Below are 15,366 nucleotides of genomic sequence, written 5' to 3' on the forward strand. Positions count from 1 at the left end.
TGCCTGCGGATGATAACTACTTCCTCAGAGTCGTCTGCGAAGTTCCAGTATTCTGATGTTTTTAAGCTACCAAACCTTGGACATTTTTTTTTTTCTTTGAACTTTATAAGCTTAGACACAAGTTTCCCTTTGTAGTAGTATTATGGTTCTTAATGTTGTTAAAAGTACAATCTGAAATGATTCCACCAGAAACATTTTTTCTTATAATGATGCCTTTATATTATTTCAAATACTTTTATTATACTAACATGAGTACTAAGTTCTTTTGAGTGCATGTTTGTGGAAAAATAACATTTGATATTGCTGAAGGTGACAACTGTTTTTCCTTCCCAAACTCACACATCAGAAGTGAGCCATTGTACCTGATTTTAGTGACTGGAGGTCACCACATAGCCACGACTACAGGATCCAAATTAGACTCTTCCCAATGACCTAGCTTCTTTGTCTTTCACGATAAGCTCATGTGACACTTCACCTAAGACCACATAAACTGCTTGTCCAATGGGATTTGTGAGCAATTTGCTGCTAGCTAGAGTAATTCTTATGCATTTTTGTTTGTTTTCAAGGAGGCAATATTTGAATGTATGTTTCTTGTATGATTACCAACTGGGCAATTTACAAGTCTTGACTATACTCCAAGGTATCCCCATATTATCTTTTGTTTTTTTAAAAGATTTTGTTTTTTGTTTTGTTTGTTTTTTGTTTTTCGAGACAGGGTTTCTCTGTGTTCCCCTGGTTGTCCTGGAACTCACTCTGTAGACCAGGCTGGCCTTGAACTCAGAAATCTGCCTGCCTCTGCCTCCCGAGTGCTGAGATTAAAGGCATGCACCACCACTGCCCAGCAAGATTTTGTTTTTAAATTATGGGTATATTTGTGTTTCTCCGTGAACATAAGTCCAGGTGCCTATGGAAACCAGAGGCATCGAGTCTTTCCTAGAGCCAGGGTTACAGGTGGTTGTGAGTCACCAGATACAGGTGCTAGAAGCTTAACCTGGCTTCTTGCAAGAGCAGTCTGCACTCTTACCTGCTAAGCCATCTCTCCAAACCACGGTATATCTTTATTATTGTATTGTTGTGTGTGTGTACACTTGTGTGCAGTGTGTATGTTTGGAGTTGCACACAAGGCAGGTAGTACATGGAATCAGAGGTAAGGGCTGTGGAGACGTGCGTGCTCACCTTCGACCTTATGCTGATTCTGAGGGCTGAATTCGGGTCACACGGCAAACACTTTACCTGTGAGCCATTTTGCTGGCCCTCAGATCTTTTTCTTTTTCATTTTAATTAATTAATTAATTTTGTTTTTTTTGAGACAGGGTTTCTCTGTATAGCCCTGACTGTCCTGGAACTCACTTTGTAGACCAGGCTGGCCTCGAACTCAGAAATCCGCCTGCCTCTGCCTCCCAAGTGCTGGGACTAAAGGCGTGTGCCACTACGCCCGGTTTTTTCATTTTATTTTTGAGATTATAAAATTACATCATTTCCTCTTCCCTTTCCTCCAACTAAACCGTCCCATATAGCCTTCCTTGTTCTCATTCAAATTCATAGCTTCCTTCTCATTATTGTTTTCCGCATGCGCCAACCCCACCCCATTCCTCCAACCTGTTCAGTCTGTGTAATATTACTTGTCTTTATGTTTCAGGCCTGACCATTTGGTATTGGCTATCCAACAGGTATGTTTTTCTCTGGAGAAGAGTATTTCTTCCACTCTCAGAATTCCTCAGTTGCCTGTAAGTCTCTGTGTAGGGTGTCAGGGGCCTTCCCTCATCCACTTTGGCATGTCTGTTGTTGTTACCCTTGTACAGCTCAGGTTACAAAGTCATGTTAGTAAGACTTTATGGATATAGCATCCGACATTACTAGAATGCACAACATCATAGCAAACTCCCGGAGTCTCTGGCTCTTATCTTTTCCTCACCTCTTCTGCAATGTCCCTTGAGCCTTAGATGCAGAACTGTTTTGTAAATGTATCTACTGGGACTGGGCTCTGAGACTAGGCATTTTGATTGGATGTAGATTGTAGTGGTCTCTGTTGCAAAAAGAAATTTCCTTGATGAGACACGAGAACCACATTTATCTGTGGGTATAAGGACAAACGTTTAGACTGTAGGTAGGGATTGCCTTGGTTTAGTAAAGTGGTAGTTGTAGATTCTTCCCCAAGATCCATGACTTTACTAGCTGTGAGAAGTTTCCAGTACCAGACATGATTTTCCTCTTGCTAGGCTGGTTACTGCTAAGGCATGTGGGCCACTATTGTGCCTTCAGGATGATGGTGTTTTCTTGGTCATTGTTGTGGCTCAGAGGTTTCATATTTGGGAAGGGCTGTTGTTTTCCTCTTTAGGAAGCTGCATGGGGCCTTCTGGTTCCACGAAAGCTTGTCCTCAGGAAGGAGACATTCAATTAGTTTTGACTCAGGGGCCACTCAGTCCTGTCCCAGGAGTGTGTGGTGCCGTCATCAATAGTGAGTTGTTGGTCAGGGTTGTCTGAGAGACTCCCCAAACATACAACCTATTGCTATTGCCCTTAGCTGTCTCCCAATGGTAGAAGGTAAGTCCCCATTTCTTTCCTTAAAACTAATCCTTCAAGTCCGGATGTTAGGAGTCAGGTCGGTAGTAGTCTGAGAAGGAACCCATTGGATGAGGGAAGGACAGGAAGGCATCTTATAACTCTGGAGGATGGAGAGTAGCCTTCACTGTTCCGTGGGCTGGATCTCAGACTGAGTAGAAGGGAAAGGGGGGGGCTGAGCCTGCATTCAACGGTCTGTGCTTCTGGCTGGCTGGGCTGAGACTTCGTTGACTCCTTTAGTGCTGGTTGCAGTGACTTCTCTGGCCAGATGAACTGTAACTCTGAACTGGAATGTGAAACAAACTGTATTTTCTCAAAGTCTCTTTTGACAGAACATTTGCTACAGCAAAAGGAAGAAAACAACAAACAAACAAACAAAAAAACCCAAGCACGGTCAGGCACACAAGTTTCTAGAAACTTCCGTCTAGAGAAAAGCAGGAGTTGCAGCCCCACCGCCACCAGCGGCTTACAATGAGTACTAGGCTGTACTCAGACTTTTAGTACTTTTATATTTGTTTCCATCAGTTAAATTTCTCCCAAGAGTGTGGATGGTGCCTTTGAGCCCCCATTTTAACTTCTATTCCCTTTGTAACCCATTTTCTATGTTTTGGCCTCTCCCTTCGTGATCTCTCAGTCCTCTGGAGTAACTCCTGAAAACTGCCCCTCCCAATCCCCCAGGGCTTTCTCTCTTTAACCGCTGGTGCATATTCCCAGCAAGCCTTGCGGGCTGGGGAGTGGGGGTGGGGGCGAGGGGCTGGAATGCTCACTCCTCACTCAGCGGTCCTGCCTTCGGTTCTTTCCCAGTCCACAAACCGGAGCTTCCTCCAAGCTCCAGTTCCCCTTTCTAGAGTTTCTCTTCTTACTTGCTTCTTCCATGTCCATGATTTCACTAACAATCTGTGTGACGACTCTTCCCACATCCGTTTTTGGTTGAGACTTCTCTACCCAAATTTACACAGTGGTTTTTTCACACAGTTACCCTTGTTATTCCTTCAAAATTCACCGTTTCCACCCTGGCTCCGAATCTGAGTCATCTTCCGTTATTCCCGCGCTACATTGCTTGGGGTGGACACTTTGCTTCCTCCCGATATTTCTTCCTGAACTATTAATTAGGAAATTGTGCCACACCCATTGACTCTAGCGAAATAATAGACAAGATATCTCTGCTTTAGTAAAACCACTTGCTTTTTGGTAGGGTCCACAACACATGCATGCACATGAGTGGGGATGCCCACGGACACCTTGAGCTGTTGCACTACCGTGAAATTCTTTCCTGTTTTGGGAAAGGGTCACTTGATGCCTGTAACTCCATAGATAGGTTAGGCTGTCGGGCTAGAGCTCTGGGATCCACTTCCCCAGTGCTGGGGTTACAGACATCAGGCGTGCCAGGTTCTTTGGGGTGGGGTGGGGGTGGGGGTGTTGTTTCATTTGACATGGGCACTCATGCTTGCAAAGTAAGCACCTTACTGACTGATGAATTTCTCCAGGCCGCCTGAACTTAATTAATTTACTCTTCTTAACTTTGAGGGAGAGTTAGTAATGGGAAAGACTGAGGAAGGACTGCTTGTCAGTAGGGCTCCATCACTGTGACACATGAGCACGGAGAAAAGATTCGCCTGGGCCTTGTGGGTTCAAAGGTTTTAGTACACACATACACACACACACATACACACACACACACACACACACACACACACACACACACACACACACAGAATGCCTGTGCTTTATTTATTTTATTTAATTTTATTTTTTATTCCTCTTTTATGCTATCTGGTCCGCTAGGCTATGGGATGTGGCTGCTCACACCCAGGGTGAGTCTCCCCACCAACCCGCCTCACTTAATCCTCTCTGAGCAATGGTATCACAACAAATCTAGAGATGTGCTTTGTTAATCTCTTAGGCACTTCTCAGTTCTAGCAAGCTGATAATCTTGTTGGCCAATCAAGACGAACCACCAGAGCCTGCTAGTTAGAGATGGACAGAAAGATTACTAAAGCTTCCTTCTCATATATGAGTCCTTCTCCTTTCCGCTCATAGTGTGTACCTTATAGACGGGGAAAGTGCCAGGCTCTGATCTCTAAGCAGGAGTTGGTACAGGTTGGTTTTGCCTGCTCTACTGTGAGATCCTTCTTCATCTGTGATGGGAGGCAGGCACACTGAGTTAGGGATAGAGAGACAAGGTATCCCATTTTGGTTTGAGTCTAAGCAATGTTTTAATCTGACTTGACCCTGAATACAATTAACATTTTAATTTTCTTTTCGAACCCATGTGTTTATCTAGGGTGGAGAACCACAAGAAGGGATATGTGATGGTGCACTGATACACACCCATTGCAAACTTTCTGTTTTCTCCTTAGCTCCCTAACCTCTTGGATTACAGTAAACATTTTCTGTCATAAAGGCAGTAAACTACAACATTTTCCATTGTGATTTTTTATTTACAGGTATAAGAGATTTATATTATGAGATTTGTATTATGTATTGTATTTTTCCTGCCCTTACCTTGAATCTTAAATGTATGACTTTTATTTAACATCAACTCTTTTTTTTTTTTTTAAATGAAATCCCATCAGGAAGAAAAGGCATAAATTCTACTAAATTAACTTCCTCAAAAGACAGATTGGCTAATTTAATGCATATTGAGCTCCAGGATGCACCAGGTACCACGCAAACACAAAGAAAGAAACAATTACTAACATGCCATTATTTGGGAAGGAAATGATAAATTAGCAACAAACCAGAAAGTAATGGACTCATAGACTAAATTCTTTCTAGCACTTGGTTTGTTTATTGTATGTATCCTTAAGACAACCCAGACAAAGAACAGAAGGAAATACATATAAAAAGATGTATGTATAAATCCTATTGAGTTTCAGTTAAACGTTTACCTTATCGGGGAGATAAATGATATTCTTGTGTGCAACTGAAACTTGTGAATGGCGGCAGCAAGGCTCAGGATGATAATAATCGCAGTAAATAATAGCTCAGAGAATCGGAATCGCTATTTACTTGCTGTTCGCTGTTAAAAGCACAGAATTTGGGGCAAACTGATTACTTTGCTGAGTTTACAGCCTCAGACCTATTTCTGTTCAGAGATATTTGTGCCATTTCAGCTCACTGCCAAGCTCTGGTCAGTGAGAAACGTAAGGATGACCTTCGGAAACCGCATCGGCTAGCACCACCCCCAGTTTGCAGAAGGTTACTCTGGTCCAGTATAAAACGACCCTCCGGTGCCCTGCTCAGCGTGCTGGGTTCTTCCTTTCGCGGTGTACCACACTTTGCAAGATCTCGGGATTCTCTTCAACCCCCCCCCCCCGCCCCCCTGCATAGCAGATAGGAATACAGTTTCTTACTGCAGTGGGCTGCAGTGTCAGGAGCCCTTCAGCTCTGTGCACGGGATGCAGAAGTTCCAGACAGCTCTGCTGACTGCCAGGGACCCGTGAAGCCTGTTTGGCACCCAGTGCTCCCCGCAGTCTGACAGTCAAGAGTCTCACCTTCCTCAGTGTCGGCAAGCAAGGTGCTTTCCATCCTCAGCCTCAAACAACAGAATGAGTGGCATATAATAGCAATCTGTATTTGTTTTAGGAGGCCAACATGCAAATAAGAGCACATTTTCCTGTGCTTTCCGTGCTTATGAACCTGGCATCAGGGCTAAGCAACATCTTTCCGCATTTCTTTTAATGCTCACACTTGATAATACATCATTCACCTATCAGTCACTAATGGCTACACATTTTTGCAGAACTGAACAGTTGGTTTCATATAGTTAGACAACAATACACACATTCCTATCGATTCTTCAATTGACTTTTGGAATTTTACGAATTATTTAGTTTCAAGCCAGTTACTAGAAATTGCACAAATGTAATATTTCATTTGTCATATGTCATATAGTTAATTTAAAAAATACAAGTCAATGAAAGAAAACAAATCATCCAACTCCCACAGGGAAAGCCAGTTTGCCTTAGGGGCAAGCAGGGCAGAGCACTGCACTGGCCCGCTAAGGCCGCAACACGCTGCAGGCGGCCACTGCAGCTTTGGCTTTCTCGCCAGGTGGCAGAGGCCCTCCGCAAAAGAGCACACCGCAGCGCTCACGCCTTGCCTTCTTCGTTGGCACCGAATCAGCGATCACTGTCAAGTGTCCAGCCCACAACTGCGATACAGTTTTTGCGGATTGTAACGGAATGTAAGGGAAGCTGGAAAAAAACGGCAAAGGGGAGAAGGGTGTGTACCCGAGTGTGACCGATCGCCGTTGTCTGACAGTGCCTAAAAATTTCTCCTGCAGTATCTACAGGCCAATCAATCACCAACTTCCTTCATCCTTCATCATGTCAGATCCTTACATCTAAAATCACCTCTCCCTACAAAGCCAATAAATGAATCAGGGTTCTTTGACCGTGGCAGAGCTCACGTCTGGGCTGAGAATCAGCACCAAGTTTGGGGGTGGTAGGGTGCAAGCCTGCAGACCGCGGCGTGCCGCCTTTCCTAAGATTGGACCAGCTTGGAGATGGCCCTTCCAGGTGCTCGCGCCTCCATGCGCAGGGACTACCCCCGCCCCCAAACCAAATAGCTCACCCTGCTGCATCCTCCGAGCCCCAGCCTCCGGGCGGGCTCAGGGAGGCGGGAGCCCGGGTTCCCCCCGGCTCCTTGGCGCCCCCTGACGTCGGCCTCCAGCAGAAGGTCCGCGGAGGCTTACACAGGCGAAACCCGGGGGTCCCCGCGCACCGCCGCCCGGCGCGTGGCCTGGCGGGCCGCGCGCGCACCGAACCGACCTGCTGGAGGGCGCGCGCCGCTCGGTCCCGGCCCCAGCCATGCGCGCGCGCCCGCACCCGCGCCGCCGCTGCCGCCGCAGCCCGTGACGTCACCCACCGAGCCCCCCGCCGGCTCGCCGCGCCCCGTCCCGCCCCACGTGCGCCGGCTTCAGGACGCCGAGGCCCCGGGCGGCCACCCGATGATGCTCCCAGCCGGCTGCGTCCCGGGCGGGGCTGAGCCCGAGAGCTGCGCGCGGGCTGGGGCGCCTGCGGAGGGAGGGGCGCGGCTCTCGCCGCTGCGCCGCGTGCTGAGTCATGGCGAGAGCTGCCCGCTGCTCTCCATCAGTCGTTCCGGGGCCGGCGCGGGGTGTGCAGCCATTGGGCCGCGCGCGGGGCCGCGAGCGCCGGGCTTGACGCGCTGAGCCGCGCTCGCCCCTGTCCGCCGCGCCCGCCCCGCGTCCCGCGCCCCGCGCCCCGCGCGCTCTGCAGCCTTAGCCCCGCGCCGCACGGCCCCCCGCCTCGCCCGCACCATGATCGCCGCCGCTTTCCTCGTTTTGCTGAGACCCTACAGCATCCAATGTGCTCTCTTCCTCTTGTTGCTCCTGCTGGGCACCGTCGCCACCATCGTCTTCTTCTGCTGCTGGCACCGCAAGCTCCAGAAAGGGAGACATCCGATGAAATCGGTCTTTTCGGGTCGTTCCAGAAGCAGAGGTAAGACACGCCGCCGCTGGGTTCTTCTGGGCAGAAGCGAGGTTCAAGCCTTCTCTGCCTCTTCTGCCCACTCAGTGCCCACTCCTCAAGCTAAGTGCATTTATTTATTTAACGCGCCCTGGCCCTTTGGCCTCACCTCCATCCTCTGAGTCACCAGGTTTGGATAACCACGGAGATTCGGAGGTCCTGGAAGGAAGGATCAGGCTCCGATTCTTAGGGTCAGTTTGCTAGAGCCCAGAAGGTAATTGTAGGGGAGTCCTGGGCTGAGGTACTCGTATCTTTGCCAAGCCTTTGCTGGAGCTTAGGAATAAAAAAGTAAGGCGTGATGATATGGGCTCCCCTCTCCCAACTTTGCTGGAACTTCTTGCAGAGAAATCACCTTAGAGACAGATGGTCCAATACTCTCTCCGCCCCGCCCCAATATGCCCACGGAATTGGAGAGAGACACCTAGAATGTGCTTTCCCGAATCCAGGTAAGTGATCAGTAACTCTTTAGGCTGAGAACAAGGAGTTAACGGAGTCTCGTTTTCCCTCTTTTCTCCCCAGATGCTGCTCTGAGATCTCATCACTTTCGCTCTGAGGTAATTTATTTAGCGCACACTCTCAAGGTCAGAGTAGCTTTCTTTCCTGAGTACCAGCATTAATCATATACGTGTTTAAAAAGCCAGTAGGGCACCGAATGGGAAGCCTGCAGTCCCTAAGCCCAAAGTGACATGCTTCTTAAGCAATTCCATAGTCACGCCTGGGGCGCATTGTGTGTGTTTGTGTGTGTCTAGTGTAGTGGAGTTTGCGTTACAAGAGGTGGGAGGGGCAGCCCCTAAAAGAGAGAATTTAGTCTGGGAATGGATATCAGTTTAGCTTACAATCTGCACTTGTGGTGGAAGCACTTCCTGGTTGCTTCCGGAGGTCGGTAGCTAAACCACAGTGTAAACCACTTAGGTCGTTATTGCCGAAGAGTTTGAAGCAAACTCCAGTTGAGACTCCAGGTGACATCCCTACGGGCTTAGTTTGCTGCCCAGGATGGTTTTTACATGATAGTAATGTTGATGAAGAAGATACGCCAGAGTGTGTACTTAGTGTCTGTTCTAGACTATCCATCTAGAGTAGGTGACTGGACGCTGCCAGTGCAGGAAACTGCAGGAGAACCACCTCCAGTTAGAACAAGACACAGCTCTGCCTGACCCACTGGCTTTCCAGTTGCCCACTTCAAGTTTTTTCTCTTTGGGCGAAATCTGCCTATATCAGGCCATGGAGGTTACTTTATGATGCAGGGTCTTCATCTTAGCAAAGTACTGTGGTGTCTAGCCCCCTACTACAGTTTTGTTAGTTACCTGAAGTTACTTCACATCTTGTTTGACTTGTTCATCAGAGGTTTTATTGCACCCCGGATTCCTTGCTAGACTGTGATTATTTAAGCTTAGCTGCATTAGCATAATGTTACTATGTTGCATGCTGAGTAACTCTATTGCATGTACACTGGAAGTGAGAGTTCTGTGTTAGTTAAGATTTGTGGAAGAAGAGCTTGCCAACTGTCAGCAGGCCTGGATCTAGCTTTATACTAACTAGTGGGGGTGGGGGTATGGGTGTGGTTATGGGGTCGGGCTGTATGTGGAAAAACAGTGTGCCAAAACAGGGCCAACAGTACCCTGTAGGGGTGTATGTGGAAATCATTTTTAAAAATTATGTAAAAAAATAATTAGTTCATAGGAGGTATTTAGTTTTGGGTAGCCATCGTACATTTTGTAAAATTCAACTGAAAATTGCCAGGTGTGGTGGCTGGCGCACACATTTGATCCACACACTTGGAGGCAGAGGCAGGGGATGTCTGTGAGTTTTGAGGCCAGCCTGGTCTATATAGTGAGTTCCAGGATAGCCAGAACTACATTGTGAGATCCTGTCTCAAAAAAGAAAGAAAGAAAGAAGGAAAGAAGAGGAAAAAGGAAGATGAGAAGAGAGAGAAAAATTTGTAAAAATCGAGATAATATTTGAAATGAAGTCTTTAGAAAATTAGGTCAGGTTCATGGACTACACATGAACTAGATCTGGTGGAATAGTGTTTGAAGAGCAGAGTAAGTAAAATTTAAATGCAACAAAGTAAATAGTGGGCAGGGCACAAGTTTTAGGATATAGGGGATTGTCTGGAAAAAGATTCACCAACTCTATGCAGATAAATGAGAGAAGAATGACTGTGCTGTGAGCTTGCCCTGGACATTTTGGCATAAGCATGTTTTATCTTGAGCTGATTGATTCAGAAGTCTGGGAGCAGCCGTTCAGTGCCTTATCTTGTTCTGTAAGATTGCTAGCATAGTTTGAAATCCTTGTGTATACTTGTTGCTTGCTCTGTGTGTAAGCCCGTGAGCTCCTGGGGGCAGAGCCGAGGTCTCTTGCCACAACACTATCTGGCCTCATATGGGGTGGGTTCTTAATAAATATTTATGGGATGAATGAAAACGGTCTCTGGGTGGGCGGATAGCACTCAGAGTTGGACAGAAAGGGAAACTGCATATTCTTAGAACATGGCTTACAATTTAGGAGTGCTCATTTACCGTTCCCAGAATTCTAAATGAGAGCATTTGTTTTTGTTTCTGTTTTTGCTTTTTAAATAGGGTCTCACTATGTAGCCCCAGCTGTCCTGGAACTTACTAGGTGGATCAGGCAGGCCTCAATCTCACAGAGCACCTATCCCAGTCTCTTGATTACCTGGCTTTTCCCAAAGCTTTAAAAAAATGACCTTAGTGCTTGTAGTAAGGCACTCGTTGTAACAAAAGAATTCTGCTAGAATTTCTTTTTTTTTTCCCTCAATAAATTAAAATGTATTCAGCTTAATCAGTTGGTGGGATAATAAGCAAGGTATGATATTTTATATGTGGAAATTCATAAACTGGGCTGCACAAGAATGTTTTATTTTGTCACTACTTTATATTTCCCACAATCAGAGCATCCCCCTTTTGCAAAACGTAGATGTATTTTCTCTTCCTTCTTAGAACATCATTTCTGCCAGCCTTTTTCTCCTTAAGGAAGACCTCCGAGTTTACTTGGATTGAAGCATATCTAGTAAGTTAGAGTGGACACAATGAATATTATTTATTCCTGCTGTGGGTGTTTTTTTTTTTTTTTTTTTTTTTTTAAAGCAGCTGCTGCAGAATAATATTATCAAAGCAAATGCATTGATTTTTCTGGCAAGTCCTAATCACCCCGGGCTTAGTTCTTAGTGTTTTCTGTTCTCTGTGCCAATCTTAGTAAGCGGATAATTCGCTTTCAGCGTTTCTGTCCTGGTCAAACGAGAAGCATGGGGTCGGGTCTGCTGACTCACTTTGAAACCTGAGCAAGCTATGGGAGAGTCCTGGGACTGATGAAGTTCACCTGGCAGAGGACATTGTTTCTGCCACCCAGGCCTCCAGGAGCATCAGCCAGGACAGGAGATTTGGGGGTGTTTTATCCATGGTGGTCAGATGAATACTTCCTAAGAGGAAAACTCGGTGTTGAGGCTCCCTAGAAGCTGCGAGTCCAGCTCCCACATCTTTTCTCTCTCTGTGTGTGTGTGTGTGTGTGTGTGTATAATGTCACATTTCTTCAGTTCAGTCTCTTTGTAATAGCTAGAAACAGCGATCCCATAGGTGCTTCAGGTCTCTCTCTGGGCACCAGCAGTGCTTCCTTTCAGATGCCTGCAATGTTCTGAGCTTTTCAACAGGCCTTTATATTTGAATAACAGCATATGAGAAAGTGAAGCTCACCCATCTAACAGCGCCTGTACAACTTCACCTGACCTAAGAAACTATAGATGGACAGTTTCCATCTATACGGGGAATTATGTGCATTGTTTGCTGACTTAAAAACTTGAAGTGTGTGTGTGTGTGTGTGTGTGTGTGTGTGTATAGCTTTGGAGTAAAGAGTTAATGAAGCCATTTCCCGTTGATGAGGGACAGGCTAGAAACCACGTGTGCGTCCTGGGTTCTAGCTGTCTGGCGTCTCCAAAGTATACTTTTCTGAGGAAAAGTTTCCAGTGTGACTGTGAACAGTGATGAACTGTCCTCTAGGTTCCTGTGGTGAAAGTCCTGTTTCCGAGGAGATTTCAGAGAGTGATATGGGCAGTTGTGACACAGTCCTATTGTAAAGGAGAGTCTTGGTGTACTGTCCTTCATAGAACGAAGCCAGTTCTACTGCCTTCGGGAGTCCCAGAGTGGATGATGCTCAGTGATCTCTATTCATCGCCTGGGAGAATAAGGGCTGCCTTGTGTGTTTAAAGGAACGGGATCTATCAGGATCTGAGTAAATATCTTTTCTTCCTGCTTCAGGAAAAGGGAACAAGACTTAGCTCACATTAAGCAATTCTTGAAGAGTCACATAGCACGAGAGGGGTGGTGGGACAAGAACTCTTAACTACCCTTTGTCGTCTTTTGCTGCTGGCCTGTGTCACTCAGAACCCATATGGAGATGTCCCCAAAATTCTCAATGAAAGAGAAGAATTAAGAAGCCTGTTTTTAGTGCACACTTTCTTTAAAACTGGATACACAGATATGTTACTCTCGCCCCTCACCCACAGTTAGCCAAGGTTTCCTGTATGAAATGTGTGCTCCAAAGCCTCTGCTCTCATTAGATACCCAAGTGTTCCTTTTCCAGACTCTAGAGGATGGTCAGCAAAATAACCATATTACATCGTTTCTCACGAAATGTGCATGTTTCATTCGGAATCACCCAGTTTCGATATATATGTATAGAGAGCCCGTACATACATACACACACATACGTAAATATCTAACTTTTATATTTTATGAATAAGTTTACATTTTAAAAAAACCGTGAAAAAAATCAGGGGAAAATAATGTTTTTTTTTTTTTCCATTTTTTATTAGGTATTTCGCTCATTTACATTTGCAATGCTATACCAAAAGTCCCCCATACCCACCCACCCCCTCTCCCCTACCCACCCACTCCCCTTTTATGGCCCTGGCGTTCCCCTGTACTGGGGCATATAAAGTTTGCGTGTCCAATGGGCCTCTCTTTCCAGTGATGGCCGACTAGGCCATCTTTTGATGCATATGCAGCTAGAGTCAAGAGCTCCGGGGTACTGGTTAGTTCATAATGTTGTTCCACCTATAGGGTTGCAGATCCCTTTAGCTTCTTTGGAAAATAATGTTTTATTATTGAGCCATCCTTCATAATTAGGTTATTGTTATAAATAAATTTTTGTCTAGCATCATTTTAGGTCCAGATTAATTTATACTAATTAAATCAGTCATGAGTATTGACTACACACGACATGGTGTTCATTTCGTGTGACCCAATTATTTTCAGAGTAAACACAGCAGTCTTTTCTGTATGAAGTACTGTGTTAGACAGACACCAGGGCTGAGGGAGGTGCTGGACTGCACTCATGCCCACCCTGTTCTAAGTCTCTCTGGAGTCACTGCTGACATCTTACAGTCACTGGCTCTTCTGTTGCAGTATCTGAATGGCGTTTGCAACAGTGAGTCACAAATGTAGGGAAAGCAGGAGAGACCACTGTGCAGTGGTGCACAGCTGGTGCCTATGTAAAGATGACAGCTCAGTCCACGAAGCTTAGCTTACCATTCCAGCACTGCCATTTACTTTTTTTTTTTTTTTTTTTTTTGGTTTTTCGAGACAGGGTTTCTCTGTATAGCCCTGGCTGTCCTGGAGCTCACTCTGTAGACCAAGCTGGCCTCGAACTCAGAAATCCTCCTGCTTCTGCCTCCCAAGTGCTGGGATTAAAGGCATGCGCCACCACTGCCCAGCTCATTTACTCTGTCTTAACAAAGCAATTGCTGGGAACAAAACAGAAACACCTCCAAAAGAGTAGATCAGGTAATGCCCTCTTTATCACGTGTTTACGCAAAAGCATATTCCAAGTTCTAATTTGTCCAACATTTAGACTAAAATATAAGCCTATGGTTCTGGGGGGTGAGGCATGGAGGTGTAGACAGAGCCAGTCTAACAGTGAGTGCTGGTGTACTGCAAGGGCTATGTGTATGGAAGTTCACAGCTCTGTACAGAATTTACAAGTTCTGCACTGGCTCACTGTACCACCTCACAGGCTCGCAGCTCCTCACTGGCAGCATGCTCCCATTGCAGGCAGTGTTTCTACAGGATGCACGGTACCACCCTGCCAAGGTGTTATGTGGAACATCCTGCCTTCTTGATTGGGTCAGGTGGTGGGCAGGCAGAGGGTGGGGGAGATACAACAAATTATGTGCAGTAAAAGAATGGTCAGACTAGTTGCGTTGAAGTGGCAGACTGTGGGGTGACTGTGGGTGTCCTCTGAGGGGTGATATTGGTGCTGAGGTACAGAAGTTAGGCAGTAGCTGAATCAGGAGCGAGAGCAGGCACTGCTCAGTGTCTGACTAGAGAGTAAAGGGCTCGTGAGGTTTCCCAAAGGACTATGGAACTGGGACTGTAAGTGGGTGAATGCCAACTACCATGAGACTGAGTTTTGTATACTACCCTACAGCTTTGGTAAGGCTGCCTGCCATGAGCTGCTAAGGGACACAAAAATCACTTTTAAATTTCTTTCCGAGCATCTGTAAGAAAGCAGCTTGGTTGCTCCTGTTTCATCTCCAGGGAGAATGAAAAGACATGGCTTGTGTGGCAGAGCATCTGAACAGGCATATGGGCTTGGGCCTTTCTGCTTACCAGGAAGCTGAGAGTTGGAAGGGCATCGTGGCTTGTGGTCCAAGGGTCGGGTATCATTGGGTTATGTCCTACCTGTAGACACCATCTGTTTAAAGGTTATGACAGAGCGAGCGAGTGAGCGAACGAGAGAGAGAATGAATGAGAATCTGTGTCTGTGTCAGACAGAGAGAGTGTGTGTCTCTGTGTGAGAGTGTGTGTATTTGTGAATGTGTGTGTGTGTCAGTGTGGGTGGGTAGGGTGGTGATGGTGGTGGTGATGTCATGGTGGTGTTGGTGTTGGTGGTGATGGTGGTGGTGGTGGTGGTGATGATGTCATGGTGGTGATGGTGGTGATGGTGGTGATGGTGGTGGTCCTGGAGTTTGAACCTAGGACCTCAGTGCGTGAGTACTGAGCTTATACTCCTCTTATGTTTGGTGTGTCATTACAGATTCTAGTGCAGAATATATGAAATAGCAGGTATTTATCATATGCTAGAACATTTTTATTGGCTATGGAATATGTTAAAGTTCTTTTCTTTCATTTTTTAAAAGTTAGCATAAAAGTGGCTTTCATTGTACTTTTTCACTTACCTTTATTGTCATACTTGGTTCTAATATATCCTTCTTCCACTGCCCTCCCCTGTGCCCCTTGTACTACCATTTTAAATACCTGAAATTTGTGTTTTAGCTTTTCAGTATCTTCCTGGAAATTTT

At 46.0% G+C, this 15,366-nt stretch overlaps 2 protein-coding genes across 20 annotated transcripts in view; one reads left to right on the forward strand and one right to left on the reverse strand.

Annotated features, from left to right (window-relative positions):
• Nucleotides 1-7,508, reverse strand: part of Bend6 (BEN domain containing 6) — a 55,882-nt gene extending 48,374 nt beyond the window's left edge. Inside the window, exon 1 of one of the 3 annotated variants that reach the window (NM_001310484.1) lies at nucleotides 7,141-7,342. The gene's annotated coding sequence lies outside the window, so the exon portion shown is untranslated. Of the gene's footprint in view, nucleotides 1-7,140 lie in introns of all 3 variants that reach the window. The other 2 variants (NM_177235.3, XM_017321224.2) reach the window with 2 other exon arrangements.
• Nucleotides 7,463-15,366, forward strand: part of Dst (dystonin) — a 400,775-nt gene continuing 392,871 nt past the window's right edge. For 12 of the 17 annotated variants that reach the window (XM_017314621.2, XM_017314676.2, XM_017314651.2 and 9 more), the window contains exons 1-2: nucleotides 7,508-8,027; nucleotides 8,574-8,608. In XM_017314621.2, the coding sequence (XP_017170110.1) occupies nucleotides 7,847-8,027; nucleotides 8,574-8,608 (216 nt within the window). In that variant the 5' untranslated portion in view covers nucleotides 7,508-7,846. Of the gene's footprint in view, nucleotides 8,028-8,573; nucleotides 8,609-15,366 lie in introns of all 17 variants that reach the window. The other 5 variants (XM_006495666.4, XM_006495690.4, XM_006495691.4 and 2 more) reach the window with 2 other exon arrangements.

Source organism: Mus musculus, chromosome 1 (genome assembly GCF_000001635.26).
Source record: "Mus musculus strain C57BL/6J chromosome 1, GRCm38.p6 C57BL/6J".
NCBI classification, from domain to species: domain Eukaryota; kingdom Metazoa; phylum Chordata; class Mammalia; order Rodentia; family Muridae; genus Mus; species Mus musculus.